Source organism: Dama dama, chromosome 28 (genome assembly GCF_033118175.1).
Source record: "Dama dama isolate Ldn47 chromosome 28, ASM3311817v1, whole genome shotgun sequence".
Classification (NCBI taxonomy): domain Eukaryota; kingdom Metazoa; phylum Chordata; class Mammalia; order Artiodactyla; family Cervidae; genus Dama; species Dama dama.
This window is the reverse complement of record NC_083708.1, coordinates 23,285,569-23,312,240: the sequence shown is the minus strand read 5'-3', so window position 1 is coordinate 23,312,240 and position 26,672 is coordinate 23,285,569. Positions and strand designations below refer to the sequence as shown.

General features: G+C 36.8%; 1 protein-coding gene across 1 annotated transcript in view; it reads left to right on the top strand.

Annotated features, from left to right (window-relative positions):
• Positions 1–26,672, top strand: part of SNAP91 (synaptosome associated protein 91) — a 158,382-nt gene that overhangs the window by 54,748 nt on the left and 76,962 nt on the right. The window contains exons 3-10 of the mRNA XM_061131620.1: positions 2,078–2,220; positions 2,848–2,923; positions 3,671–3,773; positions 6,010–6,103; positions 8,051–8,162; positions 15,868–15,974; positions 20,207–20,248; positions 25,872–25,942. Coding sequence (XP_060987603.1) covers positions 2,078–2,220; positions 2,848–2,923; positions 3,671–3,773; positions 6,010–6,103; positions 8,051–8,162; positions 15,868–15,974; positions 20,207–20,248; positions 25,872–25,942 — 748 coding nt within the window. The remainder of the gene's footprint in view (positions 1–2,077; positions 2,221–2,847; positions 2,924–3,670; positions 3,774–6,009; positions 6,104–8,050; positions 8,163–15,867; positions 15,975–20,206; positions 20,249–25,871; positions 25,943–26,672) is intronic.

The following is a 26,672-nucleotide window of genomic DNA, read 5'->3' as shown; positions in this document are numbered from 1 at the left end:
GTAGCTGGCCAGGTTCCTCTGTCCGTGTGATTTTCCAACTAGGAATACTGGAGTGAGTTGCCATGCCCTCTTCCAGGGGATCTTCCTGACTCAGAGATCAAACCCCAGTCTCCTGCAACTCCTGCATTGCAGGCTGAGTTTTTACTGCTGAGCCCCCAGGGAAGCCCTGTAATAACTCTGAAAGGTAGTAATTATTACCGCCATTTTAAAGTTAAGGAACAAAACCACAGGTATAGTAAGTGATTTCTCTGAAGTTGCACAGCTGAAGTTGCTGAGCTGGGCTCTGGACTTGGACTCTTTCCTGCTCTGTCATTCTGCATCTCTGTATTCTTCCAGGGACTTGTTTACTGTCTGAGCTTGTATTCATCTACTCTGATCAGCAGTACATTTCCACATCACCAGTTTAATAAATAAAGAAATAGAAGAGCTTGTAACTGATAATGAGTTTCAGGTATAAAGCAGTCCTATGATATAATCTTGGAAAATCATGTTAGAGTATAGCAATTTGTCTTTTTCAAAGAACTGTTTATTTAGATTTGGGGGAAAGTATTTTGGTTATTATACATTTTGTTCAACACATGTTTACTGCATGCTGTGTTCTCCAAAGCCCTTCCAGGAAACAGACATTGGTATGATTGTTTCCATCCTCCGGGAACTATGACAGACACACATCTGATGTGGATGTGTGTGTGTGTGTGTGTGTGTGCGCGTTCAGTCATGTCCGACTCTTTCCAACACCATGGACAGTAGCCCACCAGCTTTTAGGCACTAAGAATAAAATGCCTCAGGTTTTTAAGCAGAGGAACATGTGACTACATTCAAATAGGACCAGGAAAGATTTCCTGAAGAATGAGTAGAATTCCAATAAAAGGAGACATTATGGGATGGCTGTTCAGGGACTAGACGTTTAAAATAAATATAAAGTAGGAAAGAAATCTGATTTGGTCCATTTATAATTCATATCAATGATTGATATCCTTTAATCTTAGATAAGAGCTATTTCAGTGATGGAGTATCAATTTTAAAAAATTTATTTTTTTGTAAAATAGATGCATAAAACAAATGTGGAGCTTAATGAGTACTAAGTGTGGATTTTAAGTGAGGAACAGGGTGGGTTTGTTGTTGGCGTTTGCTGCATGGAGTATCCCAGGCCCTGGGTATCACATATGGTCCTCTGTAGGGTGGGGATGACCTCTGATAGAATTCCTGCAGTTTTGTTTTGCTGAAGAGGTTACCTTGTGCAGTTGCAGTAGTCTTTTAAAGGCCACACTGCCCTCAGAGTGGCTTTGCTTCTGTTCCTTAGTACGTAATCTTTGGTTGCCTCAGCTAACTTTTTGACAGTGCTCTATTTTCTGGATTCTGGTCAGCCTCTTTTGGGGCTATAGACGTTTTTTTCCCCTGAGGTACAGCTGCAATCACAGCTAATTTGTAGATGAGGACAGTGAATGTGTTACGAAGATTTGCTCTCTTATAAACTCAGGTCAAATCACAGTAGTTTAATGCCTGTATGATGGTCTGTAAAAGCTTTAGATGGGTTTAGAGGAATTCTTCCCTCTTTTAGTGTTTACTCTCCTCTGCCACTTACATGACAAGTGTGTTCATTAGCACCCATCAAAATTAAAATCCAGTTGAAGTAGGCTTTTTGATATACTGTTTCAAAAAAATATGCTATTGCCTTCAGATGGTGTATAGAATAAACATCTGTGTGTTTGAGACATTGTTCTAGAAGTGGTAACAAAAAAGATTAACATGAAGCTTAGCATTCCTGGAGTTTGCTATTTCTAAAAGATGACACTGGGGCCAGAAAATTGATTAAATTCAGAAGAGGATACAGAAGATAATTCAATAGAAAAAAAAAAAAAAAAGCCCAAGAAAAATTAAATACATTGGGTAAATATTTATTAATATGTGTCCATGTGTGAAAATATTACATACAATTTTTGAACATTTGTTTAGCTGTTATCAATGCAATTTTGGACTCATACTTTTGTAAACAGGTTTAAATGTTTAAAATTTGAAATTGATTTTTTTTTACACAATCATTTGTGTTATTGACTGAAATCTTCTGTTCTCATAGATTTGATCCAGGCTACCAATGAGACCAATGTTAATATTCCTCAGATGGCAGACACGCTCTTTGAGCGGGCAACGAACAGTAGCTGGGTGGTTGTATTTAAAGCTTTAGTCACTACACATCATCTCATGGTGCATGGAAATGAGGTAAAACTCATAAACCCACGTTTTCTTTTTTTGGCAGGGGAGGGAGACTGATAAGCCTTAAGTCCCTTTACACTTTTACTAATTAGAAAAATAAGAGGAAGTATATAGAAAAGTCATCTGGAGTACAGTTTTACTATTCTGTTTAGCTCTTTTTCAGAAAAATGTTGTTAGACACGTGTTAAATATGTATATACCATGTAAACATATTAATAGACAAAAATCTTAGGAGAAAGGAACAGCAAAATTGTTTTTCCCATTGAAAGTATTCCTATGTGTCTCTGTGTGAAAATTGCTTACATAACAGTGTTTCATTTTGGAAAATACTGACAAACTAAAAATTAGCCATTTTATATGGGATGCCTACTGAATCCTATTAAATTTGAATGTTTCTGTTATACACAGAAATGAAAGATCATAAAATTTAATTCTGATTTAGTGAGTATGATTCAGTTTTTATTCCCCATTAGAGAAAACTGGGAGACGAGGGACTATACTGAGTGAAAAAAAAAAAATCACAATGAGAATGCATATTTTTAGAAATTCCCTAAAAATGCCATTTAATATCAGAAATTGTTGAAATTAATGCTTTGAGAATACTGATATTTGATTCTGATTTTTGTTTTTCAGAGATTTATTCAGTATTTGGCTTCTAGAAATACACTCTTCAATCTCAGCAATTTTTTGGACAAAAGTGGATCCCATGGTAAGAATATTATGTTTTTTAATTTTCTTGCTAATGTTTTCGATACAGAATCTTTTGATTTTTTTAAATTATTAATTCAAAATAATTCATTGAAAATCACTGTAACTGATCACTCCACTGGATAAAATATAAATGTATACATAAATATAGCTATATAGTTACTTTATAGTAGCTTTAAAATATTTAATTGTTAGGCAACTCAGCATGTGAATTATATATTCATTTTATTTTTTGTCTTTCAGTATATAACCTTAAAAAATAACAGTGGGTATGCTAGACCCACTGTTGTTTATGAAGGTATAGAAGGCAGTGAAGTTAAAAATACATTCTCAACTTAAAAATACTCAGTTTTAAATGTTTTTGTAAATTAATAGGATTTGTACTACAATCATGTGTTCATTCATCGTATTTTCTGTTTGTCTATTATGTATAGGCAAGCACACCAAGCATGAATAGTTCTCAGATAACTACATGTATTAAGTCTGAAATAGTGAACCAAAATGCAAGGAAAAATCAGAAAAGACATTCTGTGCAAAGATGGTAGCATAACTAAATGGAATAATCTTGGAATGTCTCATGCCAAAAGTATTTTTGCCTGAAGTAGGATTTTAAATGAGGCCTTTCTGGTACTTATTCGCCTCATCTTACAATTGTTTACATTTGAGGAGTTTAAAAAAATTTGAACTAAGCAAAGCACAGTTGAACATATTTTATTAATTAGTTTTATTTCCTCTGTCATTCCTCCAGGTTATGACATGTCTACCTTCATAAGGCGCTATAGTAGATATTTGAATGAAAAGGCTTTCTCTTACAGACAGATGGCATTTGATTTTGCCAGAGTGAAGAAAGGGTATGTTTTTTTTTTTTCTCATCTTTGTTTGAGCAGAATAAGTCTTTGAGACATACTTGATTTATCTTAACTAAGTTAAATACCAACTAATTTTGGTCATGGAGGCCCAGTTTACAATCACCTAAAAAAAAAAAAAAGAAACTCAACTAGTAATATTATGAAAGTTAGCCTTGAGGTTGCAATGTTACTGTGTTTTTATTTTCATGCAGAAAATCTGATTTGCTGCTCAAAGTTGCCATGGTGCAACAGTTTATTTTGTTAAAAATCAACTCAAAATTCTTGAATACTTAAATACTTTTAAATAATTTTAAATGGAGAGAATTTAAACAAGCTTCATTTAAAAGAATGTGGCTGTAGCTGACAATAATTATTTCAGTGTGTTTTGTTTGAGGTGAAACTGAACTGTGTGTGTGCATGGAGATCTGTTTTTGACAGGTAATATGTTCTACTATTATACGTTGTTGTTGCTGTCGAGCTACTAGGTCTTGTCCCACTCTTTTGCAACCCCATAGCTGTAGCCCAGCAGTCTTCTCTGTCCATGCGATTTCTCAAGCAGGAATACTGGAGTGGTTTGCCATTTTCCTCCTCCAGGGGATCTTTCTGACCCAGGGACCAAACCTGTGTCTCCTACATTGGCAGGCAGATTATTCACTACTGAGCGACCAGGGAAGCCCATACTATTATACGTGCACACACACAAGCACACATACAAACACACCATAATTGAACTGATAATACTAACCTTTGGTTAGGAAAGTCTCACTGGTACAGAAACATTTGCATGTTTAACTTATAATTACCATTTATTTTCCTCTAAATACTTGTTTGAATTTAATCAGAAGTGTTCAACCATAAATCTGTACGAATCTTGTTGTTCAGTCACTAAGTTGTGTCTGACTCTTTGTGACCTCATGGACTGTAGCATGCCAAGCTCCTCTGTCCTCCAGTATCTCCCGGAGTTTGCTCAGATTCATGTCCATTGAGTTGATGATGCTATCTAAGCATCTCTTCCTCTGCAGATCCTGTATCCATTCCTAATTTGAAATAATGGCAACATATTATAGAAAATTTAATATTTTAGTCTCAAGAATCACCCCCAAAAGATATAGCTCTTATTTTCTGATAGCTGACCTAAACTTAGCTGAAAAATATAATCTTGCCTGTTCAAAATAGATTAGTTTCTTGTGGGTGAACATTTTATAAAATTAAGATTTTTGGCTTTATCCCCTTCTGTTAGAGATGATTCTGGTTCATATGCCTTCCTCTGACTTCTTATGTGGCCGTGGGCAGCCTTAGCTAATGTTCTAGCTCGATCATGACCTCTCCAGAGTAGGACCACAGCCTTCTTAGAAACTTCTGCACCCTGAATAGGCACATAAGGGCACTTGCGGATGCTTTCCCTGCCCCAGGAGTGGGAGAGACTCCAAAAGCTGCCATTATCAGCCTGTTCACATCACTTGGGCATTTTCCTCCGCGGTTTCAGTCCTGTTGCTTCTTGACTATTTGGATACAGGGGCTCCTTAGGAGGCCTGCGGTGAGTGCTCCCTGCAATGCTCCCTGCAGTGCTCCATGCAGTCTCATTCTCTTCAGCTGGTTATTTACTCTCAACTCTTTTTGACCAAACTGCAAATCAGAATGGCCTTTTCATCACGTGATGGTTAATAGTATAAATTCTGCTCCTAGTCCTTCAGGTTTTGAAGTCTTCCAAGACATGTTTTATCTCTCTCTCAAAAACAAACAAGCTGGGGTTTAGGGGGCCTAGAGTGTTAATACTAGTATTAATATTTCTTTTGTAGACTTAGAAAAGTCCATTCATAAATTCAATTGGCCTCTTTCATCCAGCCCACACTGAGGGCAGCGCGTAGAAAGCATTGCCTGTGTCATTGAGGATTGTGAGTGTAGAGAGGAGAACCAACACGGCCTCTTCATATCTCCAAATCAACCCACAGGTCTCAGATGGTAATGAATCCGCCTGCAGCATGGGAGACCTGGGTTTGATTGCTGGGTTGGGATCCCCTGGAGGAGGAAACAGCAACCCACTCCAGTATTCTTGCCTGGAGAATCCCATGGACAGAGGAGCCTGGGGGGCTGTAGTCCGTGGGGTCGCAAAGAGTCGGACATGACTGAGTGACTAAGCACGCACAGCACAGGAGGGAAATAGCTTAGAATAATGTGCGTGGTCTCAAGTTTTCCACATATGAGTAAGTGTTACCTTTCCCTTTTTTATTACTTGTAGGGCTGACGGTGTCATGAGGACGATGGCTCCCGAGAAGCTGCTGAAGAGCATGCCCATACTGCAGGGACAGATTGATGCGCTGCTGGAATTTGATGTGCGTATCTCACCAGAAAATGCGTCTTACACAGTTACGTTGCCTTTTGTTGGAAAGTGGGCTGCAGATAAAGAACTTCCTCAGGAAGTAGATTTAGATTCCCCTCATGTCAGTGAGGGGCTTCCCTGGTAGCTCAGTGGATAAAGAATCCACATGCAATGCAGGAGACCCTGGTTCAATTCCTGGGTCAGGAAGATTTCCTTGGAGAAGGGATAGGCTACCCACTCCAGTATTCTTGGGCTTCCCTGATGGCTCAGCTGGTAAAGAATCTGTCTGCCATGCGGGAAACCTGGGTTCGATCCCTGGGTTGGGAAGATCCCCGGGAGAAGGCAATGGCAACCCACTCCAGTATTCTTGCCTGCAGAATTCCATGGACAGAGGTACAGTCCCTGGGGTTGCAAAAAGTTGGACATGACTAAGCGACTAACACTTTGATTTTCATGTCAGTGAACTGGATGAACACTTAGTTTAGGCTGTCAGTGTGATGGAGATAATTTTGGTTTCCCAGATTGTCAGAGCAGTTTACAGGTGTTAAATAACTTCAGTCATGGAAAACCACAAGCAGTGCCTTCTTGGATCCTTATGTTCAGAGCAGGATGGTGGCCTCCTGTTGTGTTTGACAGGATCAAGTGTCTGCAGAAGGGACGTCCAAGTAAATACCCCAGCCTGCTATTAAAAACCATTTTATACAGTCTGCTTATATGACACCGTCTGCAGAAGAGAATTATTTTTCTTTTGTCATGGTTCTTCTTTTGGATGATACCAACATGACTTGTTTCTTAAAACCATACCTGTGTCATGACTCTGGTATAACTACACTAGTTTATACATGTGGTAAGATTATATAGAACTAAACACATCTGCAGCAAGTAAAATTGGAGAAATCTGAATAAGATTGGTATATTGTATCAGTATCTATATCCTGATTGTGAGGTTGTACTATAATTTTGTAAATAGTATGTGGAATCTCTTGTTTTTTTTATAATTGCATGTGGACGTGCAGTAATTTCTAAATAAAAAGTTCAATTAAAGAAATATATCTAGTCCATGAAAATAAAACATTCTGATGTGTAGGGAGATTTATAACTCACATTGTTAACTTTCCTCCATTTTGGTGGTTGACTAAAACAAAGATTTTCCTCAAATACTATTATTTGAAATCTCTGTTAAGATTATATGGGTTAGTCTATCACCAAGTCCTAGTCACAGCACCCAACTCCCGTGAAATTTCAGATAAAGCAGCAAACCATGTTACTGTCTTATGAAAGATTTTATAGTAAGGAGTTCGGTTAGCTATATATGGAACTACTTCCCTTAACTTTTTTGTCTTTATTCATTCATTTTTCTTTGCTTTCCTTACCTTTAATGTTAGTATTGTCTTAATTAAAAGAGAAGAGAAGTCATAGAATGAGAAAGAGCAGAGCAGGGATTAGGAAATGGGGAGAAATTATTCTTCTTTGTGCTGGTGATTAGAGTATTTGGTGGGTGGTGGATAAATGCTATGAGTCTCAAGAATTATTTTAGGGGTAGTTGGCTGAGGTGTCTATTCCCTATGCTAGGCTTCCTCTCTGAGTCACTGCAGGCCCCTGGTGTCTGAACCCTTCCAAAGAGACCATTACATATGGGGAGGGAAAGAATGCACTATAACATAGTGAAAGCAGCAAGAGGACAAGTGTTCAGAAGTTGGGTTTGATTTATCTGTGGATCATTAATTAAATAAAATGTGTATTTTTCTTATACTTGATAGGCCAGCTTCATTGACTTAAATTGAAAGAAACAATTGGCAATCCTTTTTTATGTATTAGTAAGATTACTAAAAGAGTTATATAGCATCTGTTGAATATGAGTCAATTTCTTGGTAATAATTTGAGACTTTTTAACACGCTCTGAGAAAAATTGTCATTTGATGACTTGCAGTTAACAGATGAAATTTTCATCTTTTTCTAGGTGCATCCAAATGAACTAACAAATGGGGTCATAAATGCTGCATTTATGCTTCTTTTCAAAGACCTTATCAAACTTTTTGCTTGTTACAACGATGGAGTGATTAATTTACTTGGTAGGTAGAATTACTGAATGGTGTCTATGAAGAGAGATGGTATCAGAATGCAGATATTTAGATACCATAGACTTCATAAAAAATCTAAAGACATAACTCAGGTCACATTTCTGTGTGTGTTCTTACATCAAGGTTAAGTGCAGGGAATGGAAAGCACTGTAGATATTTTCAGCGGAAAGGGATTCCCTACAGGGGTTTTGGTGCTTAGAAAATTTTGGATTGCCTGAAGGAGCAGATTCTGGACTTTGCCTCTTGGATTAAGACTCATAATGATGAATAATTTCCACTGTGCTGACAACCACCTCTGAAGCCACCCCTGACATGCTCCTATTTTGATGTAATTCCATTCATCTCACCATCTTTCCTTCCACATAAAGTGAAAATGAGATAGAGACACTGCTTGACGATTGGCCTCCAATAAAAGATTTCTTTCTACTGACAAGTCACCCCTTCCTGGGATGTAATGGTTCAGCAAACCTCTTCCAGCTGGTGCCAGTTTGAGAAAACATCTCTAAGTCAAGCTGGATTTCTCTTTTCTGTCTGTTAACTGGTCATAGAAAACTCCCCAGCGACCATAGGCATCATTGAATGGGGAGAAATAGCCATCCAGAAGACGTAGGTGCAGTGGGAGTTGAGCCACCTGTTCATACAACCTTACCTGGGTGTTTAGGAGCTACTCCAGGCTGATCTCTTATGTTACCACCTCCATTTGGTGATGGATTATATTCTCGCACTTGTTCAGCTTTATGATTTGGTGTATTAGATACTGCTTGGTCTTACGATCACTTGGTGTTCTCTGAGGTCAGAACCCTCAGTCTCTAGAAGCAAGCCAAGAGCAATTTTTCCGAAGGAGATTAGTTACTGTCTAAGAAAGATAGGGCCCTGCTTCAAAGCACGAGAAGTGTCTACTGTGTTTTCCTACTGGTGTATGCCAGAGCCGTCCTGCAGCATTTGGATCTCCTGCAGACACTCTGAGTGTCTTTCCATCTGCAGGATCTAAAGCCCCATGGGGCTCGAGGTTGGAGCAGTTGCAGAGTCGTCCTTGATCTGGGCCCTGCTTCCATGCGACACTGTACCAGACGCTCTGTTTAGAGCGGCACATAGACGTGTTGTCTGTGTTACCTCCAAAACAGAAAAACTCAGCAGAGCGCCTGCATTTTCATTATAGGAAGTGCAAGGTGAAGCAGTGTGTCTTTCCTGTGGAGGGGACCTTTGGACCCGCAGAAACTGCATTGAGGTAGCGGATCCCTAGGCTTCCGTAGACTCTCTCTCCTTCTCTTTGACCTGCATGTGACTTATTAAGGCACCTAGCATATATGAAATTCTTGCCCACCAGCTACGATCAGCCTGATGTCGTCAAATAGTATCCATTGACATTAGGACAGCCAGAGAGATTAATATATTTAAAATTTTAAGACAATGAGCATGTACTGGCATCCTTGCCAGATGAAAGCAAACGACTTCTAATGGGCTATGCTTACTGGACTACGTACAAAAGAACTTGCTAGTTTGATAGATGCTTATCCCATGTCAGGAACTGTGCTGATTTTATGCTGGAAAGGACAACACATCTGGATGTCTGCAAGTGAGAATCATTACCCAATCAAGTTTCCAGTGACTTGTGGTTCATCTCTAAAATGCACTTACCTTTTGCACAAACCAGATATGAAAGTTTAACTGGGAATATGATGGAATTGCTACCCTGTAGGTTTGCAGAGATCAGGAAGCCGGTGTGAGGATTCTGCTAGGTTCAGAGTATTTCTATTCCATCTATGTATTCAGAAAACTGGGGAAATAACCAATGTTAGTTTTGTGCATCCACCAATTGTAATTTTTTTAATCTCCTAATCCCCAGAAAGCCTCCACTCAGATTGGTAGAAAATAACAGCGACGTTTTTGGGATCCCTAGAGAATAGCATCGGCTTAGAGCCTGTGTCCCGGAAAACTGGGCATGTCCCTTTCCACGTGTGTAGTCACTCTGGTAAATGTCCCTTTGCCATAGAGGAGGAATAGATGCTTTGGGCTGTCCTTCAAGGCTTTGACTGAAGAATATCTGGAGGGCTTATTGAAATTGAGATTGCTGGACTTGAACCCAGAGTTTGTAATTCAGTAGATCTGGAGAGGGAGATGGCAAGCCTACTCCAGTATTCTTGCCTGGAGAGTCTGTCGGACAGAGGAACCTGACAGGCTACAGTCCATGGGGCCACAGAGTTGGACATGACTGAGCACACATGCACACACATCTAATTCAGCAGGTCTAGGGTAGGGCGTGAGAATCTGTGTGTCTCAGAAGAGCTTGAGAAATACCATTACCGCTGATCTGCGGGACTTCCATTTGGGAACCACTGTGTTGGAGCTACTCACGGATGCTCAGGCCAGCATTCTGAATCGGTAATTTTTGGCCGGTTCACTCACCTTGGTGAATTATCAGTGACAACACAAAAGAGAATGTAGTGGTCCTTCCTTCCTGCTCAGAACCTTTAGAATTTGTTTGGTTTCTCTAGACTTATATCAATTAGGATTGTCCAATTCAGGAGGAAAAAGACTACAAGACATCTAGTTCAGTTTGTTTTCAGATCAACATAAGTAAGTTTTTGAGTGTAAGTAAGTCCCTTAGAATATCTGGGAGCTACTTATGTTAAAAATTATTTTTTTTACAATTTAAATTTAATTCAGGGTCGTGTATCTTATCTGGCAGCCCTACTGCCAACATGATCGTGGACAGTCTTGCACTGCTTTTAGTATGTATGGTGTTTTCCTCTTGAGGCAGACTTTGTACTTGTCTCCCGAGGTTAGGCTGGATTGCTGGGTTCTACAACTAATTCTCTGAATTGAAGCAGTTGGCACGGGGAAAGGAGTAAGAAATAGAGGGATGGGGCATAAGGAGAATTTTTATTCTCTCATGGCAGATGGGCTTCCCAGGTCGCATTGGTGGTAAAGAACTTGACTGCCAATGCAGGAGACAGATGAAGGTTTGATCCCTGGGTCAGGAAGATCCCCTGGAGGAGGAGATGGCAGCCCACTCCAGTATTATTGCCTGGAGAATCCCATGGACAGAGGAGCCTGATGGGCTACAGTCCATGGGGTCACAAAGAGTTGGACACGACTAAAGTGCCTTAGCATGCACGTGGAAGGTGGGGTGATTATAGAATCTCCAAGCAAGGCAGGACCAACATCTTCAGACTGAGAAGGAAACACTTTTTCCAGCAAAGGTAGCTCATTTTGGTTTGAATCTACCAAGTCCTTTTCTTTCTCAATAAGAGCCCTAACGTTCACAAAGGAGACCACATTTAGGCTAGAAATTTAATTTAGCCACACATGTTATAATTCAGCAACTCACAAGATTAGACTCTGACTTTAGCGATGACAGCCCTGTGACTGCAAGGATAAGATTATTGCAGGGCAGCATGGAGTACCATAGTCTGACTGGAGCCTTGAGCCAATCATTTTAAATCCTGTGTTGTCATTTTCCTTTTTAAGCTCTCGGGTGGAGTCAGAAGCAGGCGCCCTCCCCACCGTTCCATCTGCCTCGTTCTCATCATGGTTCTCTCCCAGCCGCTGCTTGTTCTGATAAGCTTCATTCTAAGGTGCTCATTTCAGAAAACCACAGGCCATAATTTAAGTAATCATTTTGCTCCTCTGCAGCATGGATTCCACGAATCCATTTCTCCTCTAGCTGCAGGTGGTCATCTCTGCCTTCAAATTCAGTTAGGTTGCATATCTGATCCCAGACTCCCCACTTTATTTTTGAGGGTCTGATTTCTGAAGCCAGTTCAGTGCTGAATATTGTTTCTTATGCCAGAAACAGAAACCACTCTATGTATTCTAAATAGAAGAGGATTCAAAACAAAGGGTTGGGTCCTCTTGTAATAGCCGGAAGCCTGCAGGAACTGGTTCTGGGCTCGGCCTCCGGAGATGCTTCTGAAGTAATAAGTTCCTGCGCCCTAGGGAAGCTGCTGCTTCTGAGGCCCTCCTTGAAGGTGTGCTGATGCCGCCTTGGCTGCCTTGCAAACTGGAAAGCTGGAGAAGTGACCCTGGACGCTGCAATCCAGGGATATAGGGAGTCAAAGCCAGTGGCTGTGACTGTGGCCGTTACCCTCAAAGCCCAGGAAGCTGGAGAGTGCCAGTGGAGTGCTGGGGAGGATGTCTGCCCTCCGAGGAGCTCATCACTTACCGTAAGAGACAGCTGGACGGGTACAGGAAGCCTGCTGCTGCCTCAGTTTCCCCTTCCAGATCACCCTGAAGTCTGTCTAATGTGCAGAACTGAATTTTGCCATCCTGGCTTCTCATGAGGATAGAAAAAGAGTGGACTCGGGCGCACCAGTGACTGTCGAATACAGGGCCCTGGGAGGTTTTGCCTTTTGTGGGGAAAAATTTCTACCTGTGGCTTGCCGTTCAAAACCATATCACTTTTATTTCAGGTGGGGGAGTTTGTCAGCAAGCCAAGTAAGATTTTTGCCAGCCACTTTTGCTGGCTGATCTTACTCCTCTTCATTATGGCTCATAAATGTGAGCTGTTGCTGAAGTTCATTTTCAGCCATGTACTATTTGGCTTTTTCTGTGTGCTCTTCACTGGAAAGCTTTTATCTTCATTATGATGAGTCTCACATCTATACTTTCAGTTCTTCCCTTCCTCCTGAGCTTCAGTTTTGCATGTCTACTGATTTGTTGACATTTAAATTTAGATACCGCGTTCTTTTTTATGGAATTTAAAAAAAATTTGGCCGTGTCGGGTCTTCGTTGTGGCACACAGGCTCTTTCACTGCGGTGCACAGATTCTCTAGTTGTGGTGCACGAACTCAGTAGTTACGGCACATGGGCTTAGTTGCGTCGTAGCATATGGGATCTTAGTTCCCTGGCCTGGGATTGAACCCTCGTCCTCTGTGTTGCGAGGCAGATTCTTAACCACTGGACCACCAGGGAAGTCCCAGCTACTACGTTCTTACCTAAAACTTGGCAGTCTCTGAAACAGCTGTTAAATTTGTCCTTAACTTCCTTGTTTCTGTTTATGATAATTATAATGAGTTACAGTAATTAGTCTTTTAAACCTGAAGTCTCAGTTAGAAACTCTCTTTGAGTTGCCCGTTTACTAAAATCCATGCCAGTCAGAAATGATTCATTCTCATCCTCTGTCCCCAGGGCACCCCACTTTCATCCCTACTTCTGTTTCAGGAACATTGGATTTAATGCCCTTATGATTGATTTAGCGATTAAAGATATTAAGTCACATGACTCTCTCCTGTTGTTGTCTTGAACAGTTCCTTCCTTCAATGCCACGTAGCTGTATGTTGACTTTTTTGAAAGATTGTCCTAAACATATTTTCTCCTTAAAATAATAACAGTTCAATAAATATTTTTATTTAATTAGGAAAAGATGGTCTCTTGGCTGTGATTAGGAGCAGAAAAGAAGAGTTGTACCTTTTAAAATTAGAGACCTGAGTTCTCAAAGGTGATAGTTGTACACTCTGGCATTGAATGGTCTGTGTTCAGCATTGTTGTCAACTTGGTCTTGTAAAAGTAACATTCTAGAAGATAAAAGCTGCACTCAGTATCCTGAGTGTTTTGAGACACGTCTGTTTTTGTTTGTTTACTAAATGGTGTTGGGAATTAACTGTATATTATAGGTGAGTTTCAGTCAAGGACTTCATGACCAAGTATCTAAACTTAGATACAGATACTTCTCTGTATCTAAAGTTGGAATCTATAGTGGTGTGGATCTTTGCAAGCATTTTATCGCTCTGAGCTATGAATAAGAAGATGCTTCCCTTACTGACTAATGGTCATTAGTAAGAGTCCACATGCAAAGTCTCAGTTTGTTTCACTGGAATAAGATACCTTTTCATCTGATCCTTTTCCTAGGACAGTCTCTCTGTGAAAGTCAGTACTAATATGACAAAGGACTTTATTAGCACTTTGTAAAGATTCATGTTACAAATATCAGTATTTGATCATTTCAAATACTGCAAATCAACGTGTTATCTTTAATATGAAGGAAAAACACGCATTTCTAGGCCCATCCCCTCTGTTAAAAGTGTCAGTTTCTCTGGTTTCTAAGGGGATAAGAGGACTTAAGCTTTGCACTGATCAATACCTGTTGCCTTTCTATGTCATTACCACTGTTACAGAAACATTTATGAGATTATAACCTAAAACCATCATCATTGAATCTCTTTTGTTCCCTAATCCTAAATTACCAAGAAAAATAAAATACAATAATATAAACAATTTAAAAAGCATACAGAGGAGACAAAAATTGCTTAAAATTTTGGTACATTGGTTCTAAGAGGAAATTTGGATTATTCAGCTTGATTTCTCTTTTTGTGTTATTGCTGAAGATCTAATTCAAAGACATAAACTCAGATTATAGTTAAAAACAAAAAGTAAGTTAGACACTTAGAAGAAATTGTTTATGGGAAGATTATTTTAAAAGAAAAAAAGTGTGTTTTACAGAATAAGTCCTAATTTTCAGAGGCTTAAACTGGAAAGATTTGTTCCCGTATAGCACCATACCTAATTTTGTCTCCAGTTTAGAACACAGGGTAGGGTGGATAAAGAAGGTATCCTAAAATTTGGTCATTTTTTAAAAGACCCACTTTCCTCTCAAATTTTAACAAGTAGAAAACAGTATGTGTTTGTTTTCTTGATCTTTTTGCTTCTCTTGAATGCCCTATAGGGGCATATGTTAAAAAGTAAAATTGCCAAAAGACTGTCAACAGAAGGTAATGAGTAGCTACCCTTGATAATTAGTTCTTTGTGTAATTATATATTATTAAACTTATGAGAATTAAAAATACTTTTGAGGTAGTAAAATAACATGCTGAATGAAATCCAGAACTTTCAGATGTGAGAAAGCATAAAAATAGCATACGTTTAATCTTGTGCAAATATAAAATGATGAAGATACTGAGCCATCAGTTACAATTTAAGGTTGCCTGGGAGCTATTGTAGACATCAGCTGACTGTGTTTCTATCTGCACTAACAATAATTTTTGCCTGAATGAATGGAGGAATAATTGGCTAGGGAAACCACTGTTAACATATTAGTTTTCTTCAAAACATGTATGGAGAAGATACAGTCTCATAGGGAGGCAGAAGAGAACAGCAAAAGGATTCTGTAATTCTCTCTAGAAAGTTAAAGATTGAGAAAGAGGATATGATTATAGACTAAAAAATATGAAACTCCACTATTTTATAACTAAAAGAATAATGTTTGAAAGAATTAGTTGATGACTGGTAAAAGCAAATGTTATTTATATGGAATGTAGACAATTTAAAGAATTCTTTAATTCAGGGAAGTTTATAGATGATTGCTTATAATAAATAGATTATTGCTTTATAAAGAACTAGTAAGAAAATAAGGATGCTGTAGGATGCAGTCATAACTTTTGAGATTGTTATCAGCAAGAATTTGGGGCAATTTTCCAAAACTGAGTACTAGGGTATACAGATCATGAAGTAAATCTGTCGTTACAATGAATATATTCTTCTGCTTTAGCTGTATTTTCATTATTGTTTCATGTGAGACACTTTAGAACATAATACCTTTCTTGAACTCCTGCGACCTCCCTTGTTTTCATACTTAGAGTAAGTTTTAGTGCCAGTTGTTTTAATTCAGACATTAAAGTTGTAAGTAATAGTATCAATGTAGGCTTAGAAGAAGATTGAATACAATACTCTTTTTGAAATGCTTATCTGTCTCTCCTAGAAAAGTTTTTTGAAATGAAGAAAGGACAATGTAAAGATGCTCTGGAAATCTACAAACGATTTCTAACTAGGATGACACGCGTGTCTGAATTTCTCAAAGTTGCAGAGGTAAGTAATATTAACTCATATATCTGAAGTAAACAGTAGAGTTCATAGTCTGGCAAGACATTCTGCCACAGAGTCAAAATGTATTAGGGGCAGAAGTCCTCTCATCCAGGTTCTCACCCAGATCTGTGCTCTATACTTCTGCATTTTAATCAGAAGATCGTTCTGTGTCCAAATAAAAGTTTCATGGATGCTCAGCTCACTCACAGCTTTGCAAGGTGGTTCATCCCTCCGTCCCACTCAATGACTGTTCTTGATTGTAAGAAAGTTATTCCTTTGTATTGAACCCTAGAAAAAAGTCCTTAAAGTTTGTCGATTGTTCTCAGTATGTAAATGGCAAACCATAAACTCAGACCTTTCTTACTTTATTATTTTGTCAAAATGATTTAAACACAAGGAAAAAAGGAAACAAAGTATAATTAATTTTTTAAAGTTGATAAATTGTTTCTTAAGGATGTCTCTTTATAAGTAATCACAGTAACTGTGTAGCTATACAGTCCTTTTCCTGGGGTTATCCGTAAATTGGTGTTTTCTTTTACAAAATTCAATGATCAACTCATACTGATAGTGGAGATTATAACATTTTACTACAGTCCTTTGTCAGGATGATGTATGGGATCCCTGGCATGTCAGCTAACTGATTGCTGATCCCTCAACTTTGTGAGAGGGGTTCTGAAGCTCATCAGCAAAGAATAAAATGGTGCGGACATGGGACATTTATGCCATGTTTTTGCTGTTTTCACCATTTTCAGGCTATAACACAAGAATAGTAGTTTTAGATATGTAATTTCAAAAGTACTCTAGTCTGTGTTATTTTTCAAATTTCATTTATTCATAAGAATAATTGTCATATTCAAATTCTAAGATCAGAATAATCTTGCAGAATGCTATCTCGAGCTTAGACCCATTCAGTTTATAATCAGAATTTTTTAAAAAAATTATATAGAAAACAAAAGGTAAAGACTAGCTGTATAAATTAATGCTTTAAAGCATTCATGTGTACTTCCATGGGTTTACTGAAGTTGGTGGCCTTTAAGAAGAATAGAACTGCTTGAAACTTTTGTTGCTACACAAGTTTTTTGTATTTTATATGATTTTCCCATGATTTAACCATAATTATCAGTATAATCTAGTAAAATTTGCCTACTTCTTTTCTGTGAAAAGATACCTAAGCATCCAGGGCAGAAGATTATTTCACGGTTCAATTAATCCCTGGTATACATTCTTTCCAGTGTTCTCATCTGATATTGTGTATATCAGAAAAATAAAGCATTGCACATGTTACAGTTTGAGGTATATATTTCTCGAATCAACATGAAAAGGCTGGGATCAAGGTCTCCATGAGAAAAGGGGTGCTTATTATCAATTCATTCTATTCTTATATGTAAAATTTTATTTTGTGTCTCTTGATAACTTCATGTTATCTCAGACCTATTTTAAGCTGCTGAGAAGGAGATATACAGAAGTTAGATGTCATTTTGAGAGTTTTAAGTATTTTTATTTTATTCAGACTTTATGACTAAGACTTTTTGTAAATTGGATGAAAAAAACCTAAAAGTGAGTTGCTCAGTCATGCCCAACTCTGCAGTCCCATACACTGTAGCCTACCACGCTCCTCTGTCTATGGGATTTCTCTGGCAAAAATACTGGAATGGGTTGCATGCCCTCCTCCAGGTATCTTCCTGACCCGCATATCGAACCCAAGTCTCCTGCAGCTCCTGCGTGGCAGGCAGATTCTTTACCATCTGAGCTATCATGGAAGCCCGGAATGGATACTAATTGACAAAATTGTTTTTAGTAGAATAAATATTAATTGCAAGGAGCTGTGTTCTCTTTCATATTTAAATTACATTGTCCATAATTTAAACACTAACTGAATACCAGTGTTTAGTGGTTTGATTATGAATGTTAAATACAGAGAATTTGCAACAAATGTACAACCCTTCTCTTTCTACGAAAAGTGATTGTGTGGGTACATATGTATGGACTTCCTCCCGGTAAGCTACCTTGTCGTTAACACCATTTGTCTGACGGACGTGTAGGAGACTTCCACAATGTTGTTTATGAAATATGACTTTATTATAGGCTGTTTGGCAAATGTTAACATTAAGTTGTCCATCATATTAAAAGAAATACCATAGTTCCTATAGCCGTATCCAAATTTTGCAGAGGAATTGCTTGAAGTACAGAAAACTTGCCATGTTTTGAATTCTTACGCTGAAGCTTCTAAAGCAGACAGCTGAAACTTTGTAAAATGGTTATTTAACAGGTAATAGGCATGTCTGCTAAACGCATTTCCCTTTTATAGGACTAAGTTATTCTTAGTTTGTGATTCCAAGGTAAATACCAACTCGTAGGAGTTGTCTCCCAGAATACTTGCGGACAGAAAGTGATGAGATTTCTGTAATACAGTCACACTTCAGCTCTATCCCCCTAGTTAAGTGTTCAGGGTGGTAAAAATAGCAATATAAAGGAAAAATTCCTAAACTTTGTCTTTAATAGAGTTACCCACTTAATAGAGTCACATCACCTTTTGCCTACATGATTCCAGTATTAAGAATCTATAATGCTTTTGGTTTCCCTGGTGACACAAATGGTAAAAAATCTGCCTGCAATGCAGATGACCCAGGTTCAATCCCTGGGTCAGGAAGATCCTCTGGAGAAGGGAACGGCTACCCACTCTAGGATTCTTGACTGGAGAATTCCATTGACAGAGGAACCTGGTGGGTTACAGTTCATGGAGTCACAAAGAGTTGGACACAAGTGAGCATCTACTACCCACACATAATGCTTTAACTTCAGACATGCTGACTTACTTCATATTAGTATTTTAATAGATCATCTCAAGAGGTATTGATATACGGAAGGGTGAAGTTGCCTTAATTTATAATTCCATAATTTGAAAGAATGTGAGTTTAAGGATGACACAGACAGCTCCCAACAAAGAATTACCATCCCAAGATGTTGATACCGCCAAGGCTGAGAAAGCTTGCTGGAGATATAGAGAAGGCAAAAGGAAGAAGTTAGCTCATATGTGTCACTCATGTGGATTTTCCACTCTCCAGTTTGACGTACTGTCTTTGCAGAAGCCTGACACTTACACTTCCTGTGTGTGCTTCTACATTTCCATCAGCTTAACAAAGCCCTTCGATTCTCAGAGAGATATGTGGTATAACCCACTTTGTTTCTGTAAGCCTCAGTTTCCTCATTTATACAGCATGAGAGAATTGAAATTATGATTTGTATTTTATCCCAACTTTTTATTTTGAATAATTTTCAAATGTATAAAAAGAGTTGATAGAGTTGTATAGTGAACCCCAGTATACCCTCTTCATTGATTGACCTTAAAAAAGTGAATCTATTCCCATATTTGCATTCTTACTAGCTCTTTCTTTTTCTATCCTTCCCTCCCTTCTCTTCCTTCCCCAGTCGACCAAGATTAAAAATTCACATGTGCTTTTATCTAGTAATTCTACTTCTACAAATGCGCCCTACAGATGTATCCACACAGATGCAAAATGATGCGTGTAGCATTGCTTGCAATGGCAAGAGATAGGAAGCAATGTAAATGTTCATTAATAAGTGACTTGTTAAATAAATTATAGGATAAGGAAGCTGCTTCAAAAAATGAGGAAACTCTGTATATTAATATGGATGGGTCTCTAAGAACATTGTCAAATGAAAAGTATAATCCCAATGCATATGGTATACTGTTATTGTATAGTAATGTGGGAAATAATTAATGCATTTATATATTTCCTATTTCCTTGTATATGCATAAAGAAACTCTGGAAGAATACAAAGAAAACTAACATGGTGATTCTCTCTGTATGAAGAAGCCTGGACACTATACCCTGAACGAGTTATTAAAACTAAATGAATATTCCGTGTCCAGAGGACTGACCAGGCATTTAAATTTAGTTTAAGCATTTAAAAAAATTTCTAGCTGCTATTAACCATGGAGGAAATTTTTTACACTTCAGTTTCTTAAGTTATTTTTTTTTGGGGTTCTAGCAAAATTCTGTTCATTTGTTATTTCTAACTCTGTTGCCAAAATCATTGCTCTTTTGTTGATTGGAAAGCTACAAAAAAAGCACATATTCAGACTGAGATTAATGTACCTAATAACAACTATTTTTTAGCAAGATTGAGCTGTGCTTTTAACTAATACTCTAGGTGATCTAAGAAATTAATTTTTAAAATCCTGTTAAGTAACTTTTTTTTTTAATCCACAGCAAGTTGGCATTGATAAAGGTGACATTCCTGACCTCACTCAGGTGAGTGATTGTCTAAGTGAAAAACTTAGTATGCATGAAATTATTAATCCATAGTTTATCATAAATGGTCTTATTGAAGGCAGAGTCTTGTAAGCATTTGATGCATTTTGAATGTAGGCCAGCCACCTTTCTTGGAAATCATTCTAACTTACTTATTTTTTCTAGCTATTGAATATATTTCTAGAGATAATATGAAGATTTTCCTACTCTTATAAAATCATTTCTTTTTAAAAGGCAACTGAATATACTTATTGAGCTCATTTTTTCATTCTTAAATCAAAAGGAAGCTTTGAATAATGTTTAAAAGGTGCTTTATTCATGAAACATGACTATTTGTGGGCATGTAATGAGAACAATTTGAACTGTTTTTCTGCTTCTAGTTTTCAACGTGTCCCAGGGATGGAGAAGGGGCACAAATGAGGAGAACACTGATGTCATATTTCTACTACACTAATTTTTTTCTCCCCTATGAATGGGAGGAATGCCTATATATGAAAAAACCTTTTTTTAAAAAAGTAGTAGTGGCAGATAAGTGATTTTCTGGAGACTTTCTAGAAAGCAAAAGCAATAGTAGTGCTTCCTTCTGAATCCTTTTATCTGTCAAGGGAGTGCACTGTAGCGCTCCTCTGATGTAGAACTGAGACCATTCACACATGCACAGTTATTGTAGGACTTTTCTTCTAATTGGCTGGAACTGTTTTTGTTTAATCAGCTTGTCGGTCTGTTATAGTAAATTTCTATCCCAAACATGTTCTTTAACTCAAGATAGATGATAGGAGAAAGTATAGAACTGTCATCATATATATCAGTAATGAATATAGGAGTTTTCTGTCTTTGTAAATTAAAAAAAAGTGATTATTATTACCCCTTAAAATGTCTCCATATTTGAATAATGTTAACCTTAAATTTTTGTTAAAAATCAGAGAAACCCAAAGTAATGATCTCTGCATTTACAGTATTAAAATATCAATTAAATACCAAGGATTCTTTATAAATAAAACTCAAAAAACAATTCAGAACATGAGGGCATTGTGGTTTTTTTTTGGAGGGGGGAATTTTGCTTTTTGATTTAAAAGTTGAGCAATAGCAAACTTCCCTGACAGTCCAGTGGTTAAGACTTCACACTACCAATGCAGGGGTCGTGGATTCGATCCCAGGTTGGGGAACTAAGATCCCACATCCTGTGTGGTATAGCCAAAACATAAAGATAAAACAATAAAAATTGGGAGATAACACCTTCTATTAGAGTATCTTATACTCTATTATGGAAGTATTTTATACTTTCAATAGCATAAAGTATTTTTGCTACTATGAGAAGATAGTGTTCTTTAATCAGTTACATACCTAAATAAGATATTGGTATCATCTTGGTTATGGTTAAAGATTAAGTGTGCATAAAATACTATTAAAATATCTTTATTAGATAAAGATTTATGAATTTTGTACCACTATAATAAAAAGCAAAAAAATCAGTGTGCTTTCATTTACAATTATTTAATTATAATAAACATTTTCATGGCAGTTTTTAAAACTAACCCAGATAAATTATATGTTAACCCCCCCCAAAAAAGGTGGATATTTAACTCAGAGATTAGCTTTTAGAAATGTTGAATTATCTTTATTTCAACTACATAGACTGTTCTCGCCATGGAACAGAAGTAAAACTATATTATTGTTTAATAGGCTGGCAGGTAAAAAGAAAATAGGTCCTCAATTGTCTCACTTAGTTTGGGCAGAGTCTGAAGGGAGACAAAGAAAGGTTTAGAAGAATATTTAAATATCTTTTTGTTTTTAAAATTAGAAAATTATTAAAAGAAGATTTATAAACTTGGGTTTAATTTTAATGATATGTAATATTCATTATAATTTATATAATCTCTCAAGTCTACAGACATAATATTTTATTTAATGATGTCTGTATTGTCATAATTTGAGGAACAGAGCCCTGCCCTCATCCTTAGAGAAGATAAATCTTGCTCTGGATCTGGTATTAATAGAAAGCTGTTCTGATGCAGAGATTCATTAGACACTGGTAATGCTCTCTCCTCTGCTTTTGTTATGACCTTAAGAGTAACATAAACTTCAATATTAGCATTTATTTTAAAATTACCTCCTTATTAAAAAAAAATCCTCTACTTCATTTCTCCAACATATATTTAAATCTCAGTTCAAGAGTATTGTGTGATTCTGATATTTCGTAACAAGTAACCTAATTGTGGTTTTTGTTGGGATCATTAGCAGCAAAACTAAACACACTCCCTAATTTTTATTTAGAAGTCTCCATAGGTCTTATTGGAGGCTCATCATTGGATGAGGGGTTTAGACCCATTGTGACATTCTGGTCTGATCCAAGCTGAAAGGTGAGCTGTTCTAAGGTTAGTCCTTCAGATAGGGGTAGACCAGGACTAATCTGGAAATGGGTCAGAAATGCCAACCTGGGTGAAGTAGATCATCTCTGCGATTAGATTCTGCTCTCTGCCAGCATTCTCTGTGGCAGCCATGACTATTGAATCTAGCCATGGCAATGAACAAAAGTACCCACCAAGGAAGAGGATTAAAGAGGAGATGGGGACCAGCAGGGCTCCCTATTGACTGACAGTAGGAAAAGGCTGTTCCTAACTGAGAAAGGATTAGAATTCCTTTTGCAGCAAGATGACACAGAGGAATTGAATGGATATCTTTTAACTTAGAAAATGCACAATAAATACCAGTGTGGCATCTGTAGTCCTTCTTAAGTTGCGCATATAATAGCATCATAACAGCATTTTAAATGATTTATAAATATTGAAGAAAAATATTTTTAAATACTCAAAAGTACAGTACTGGATAAGAAGTGAATGTGATAGCAGAACTGAAATATTTCTCCTCAACCCTTTCCAATGGTTTCTTAGAGCTAATAATCAAAAATTAGAATACTCTTTTCGTTGCTTTTTTTTTTTTCATTTGGTTTTAATGATGCTTTAGAATCTGAAGCATCTGAGTTATAGATGGATGGTTCCTTTCAAAATCAGCTATGAATTTGTTCCAAGAAAAGGATTTTCAAAATATTATTTCCTGTTTGGTGTGTGTGCATGCATGTTCCAAATTTAATGTATCTACATTTATGAAAAACATCTTAGGTTTTGATGTCAGGAATTCTGGTTGATCTGAAAACTACTGGTAAAGAAAAGTCTCCTTTTAAAGACTGTACCACTGAATCAGTAATCATGATATATCACTGTTATTTATTTGCTTTCACAAGCTGCCTCTTATTATTTGGGTTGGTGTTTTCATCTGATTGGTCTATTGACTTCGGCATTATTTAAAATAAGCCACTAAGGATACTGCTAATTATTCTGAAGTTCCTTTTACAACAGCAGAGGCATTCTCAAAATTTTGCCCCTTTGGAAATTTGAGACAGTTTTCATTTTTTTGTCTGCTGCATGGCAGGATGTGCTCAGTGCCATAGATGGAGTTGAGAAGGCCAGCATTCCTACACTCATGAATTTTTTTATCAAAGTAGTTTTTTTCCCTCTGAAAATATTTGTGTTTATTTCTGTTAGATTTTAAATGTCCTAATAAGAGATATAAATAATAAAGCATTTTTGAACCTCTAAGGTAAAATGCTGCAAACTTAATTTTATGTGCAATGCATTGCAAAGTAACACCTCAGAGTCAGTTTTACAGTCTATGTTTGTCTCAACTATTGTGATTTTTTAACTACTACTTTGTTTTTAATTTTTTTCTTAAATTATTAAGAAATTAAAAAAATGAAACTGCAAACTATCATCCTAGTTTTTTATTTTTTGTTTTAGATAATTAAGAAATTATTTATATAGGAAAAAACTACTTCTTTTGTTATCAATTTGTTGTCAATTTAATGTAGTGTTCTCTATTTTGTAACTATAAATAGCATTCTTTAAACAGATTTAGCACAGAATCACATTTCTTTTACATTGCATTTAATATTCAGAGGACCTAAATCTTTTAAAGTTCTATGCCCAGGCCTCCTAGGTTCCATTATTATGACCATTATAATGATTATAATTATGACAATACTGCAGTTTTGAAGTTATCAAGTGTGGATACATCTAAAAATTGTGAAGCCATTTCTGTCTTCTTCTTTTCAAGGTTACAATACACATTCTGTTTATTAAGTGATCACATCTTAGTAGTTTATAGTTTTGCCGTAGAGCAAAATTTCCTTTATCTCTTGAAAATTCATTTTTGAAAGCTTAGAAGTGTACCCTTAGTTTTAGTTTACTGTAATTTGCTAGGTCCACTTTTACCTGAGCTGTATTTAAAAATTCTAATTTTATAGTTTTCAAAATTTATTATATCCCCTGATAATCATTTATTCTGTAGACATTAACTTTTTATGTAATGCTTATAGAGCTAGCTATCTCTTTGTACCCTACCTTCAGCACTTTGGTCAATTTAATATTTTTATTCACTTACTAATTTGTAAATTTATATTTGGCTCACTTAGTAATTTGCACTTGAAATAATCAATGTAATTACATATGTAATAGTCATTATTGTTAAAACAACTTATGAGCCTGTTAGTAAAATGAAAATGAATATTAAATGTCTGAACTTCCAGAATTAAAATATTTCAGTAAGAATTCTATTTTCATTTGTCATTGTAAGTACAACATAAAATGTACAGTTGTATAAATCACCTTGAATTCTGTGAGCTATTTCAGCATTTAGCATAGTTACTTTAAAATGCTTCAAAATTAATTTTATATTAATTAAAAAACAGTTATCAAAATTAATTTATCTATAAATGTTATGATAGTCTTTGAATGCCTATGCTGCTGTCAAGGTCTAATTTGAGTTAAGATTTTTCAAGAAAGGTGAAATTAGATTTCTAGTAGTTGAGGAATAGATGTGGTAGAATATTTATATGAACCTATTATGTCTCTTTAATATACAGTAAAATGCCATCACTTTATATTGGCTAAAAATTATGAAAACAAACATTCAGGTACTTCTTAATAAGAGCTGAAAATATGTATTAAATTTGTCAAAATGTAGTAGTCTTATTATAATGTTAATATTTGCTAAAGTTTCTATATTATGTATATAAATAGCTCAACAATAAGAAAATCTTAATTGTGGTCAACTATTAAAACTATATTCCCCCCCCCCACAACTTTTACTCTCCCTTTTTTAATAAAGTAATGACTTTCTCTACTATTTCAGTCAAATGTGGATAAGTGAGATTTTACTGTATTTTCATATTTCTGTATGTTTGTATTTGGGCACTTATATTTTTGATTTGGATGTAAATATCTTTACTTTTTCACTGTGGTCTTACAGAAATACATTGTGAATTTGATTTAATTGTTTACTACATTTAAATAATATCTTAAAAAAAAGTCTATCTGATGTAATTTATACACTGAAACCACACTGTAACACTATTTGTTATGCAGTGAAATTATGTATATGTAAGATGGGCCTCTTTGAGATTGTGTGAAATTTAAATACTTAAGTACCAAAAGCACCTGGGATGAAATTATCTCCCATATGTACTGGGGTACACAGACCTCCGCTAGTCAAAGTTACAGTGATGTTCCAGTGTGTTTATTTTGAAAGAAAGCAGTGCAGACATTTATTTTCTTTTTTCTTATTGTAGGCTCCCAGCAGTCTTATGGAGACCCTTGAACAGCATCTAAATACATTAGAAGGAAAGAAACCTGGAAACAAGTACGCATTAGTTGTATATTCTGAATAAGACAGAAAAATACTAGAGTTGTTCTTTATACAATGAGATTTATCATGGTACTGCAGTTTCATGGTATGCTTAATTGTAATTCTCTTCAGTTCCCTCAAAACCCCCCACCCTTCCCGTTAACTTATGATAGCATGACCCCATATATAGGTGATCTCTTTGCGGGCTAATGCAGCAGATTAGTAGATTGTACCTGTGTTGGCTGAACTTGCTGACTTATTTATTTGCCCTCAGAAGGGACTCACAGTCCTCAGAAAAAGAGTTGCTTGTGTCTAAAAGTTGAGGCTGTCATCAATGGGCACAAGTAAGAATGAGCCCAATTTCCCAAGCAGCCTTTGCACACCGTTATGTTACCAACCCCACTGTGGAAAAAGCAAAGCCCTCTGGCATCGCTTTCTGCACTCTAGGCTCTCCCCACGTGGACCCTTCGGCATGGCATGCTGCTGACACTTGACTCAGAGATCTTTTTCTAGACAGAGTAGCAGTCGAGCAGCGAGAAGTGCACTTTTAGTATGTTTTCAACCTTTGCGTTTGGACACTTAGATTTATGTACATTTTTCCCGATCACATGCCAAAAATGTCCAGGCTCCATTTTTGTTCTCTCCAGCCAGGGTCATACTTGTCTGTTCACAAGACCTGATCCTTTTCCGTTTTACTGCCTTGCTTAGACTGTAACTCTGTTAATCTTGGATGCCTGCGTCTCCG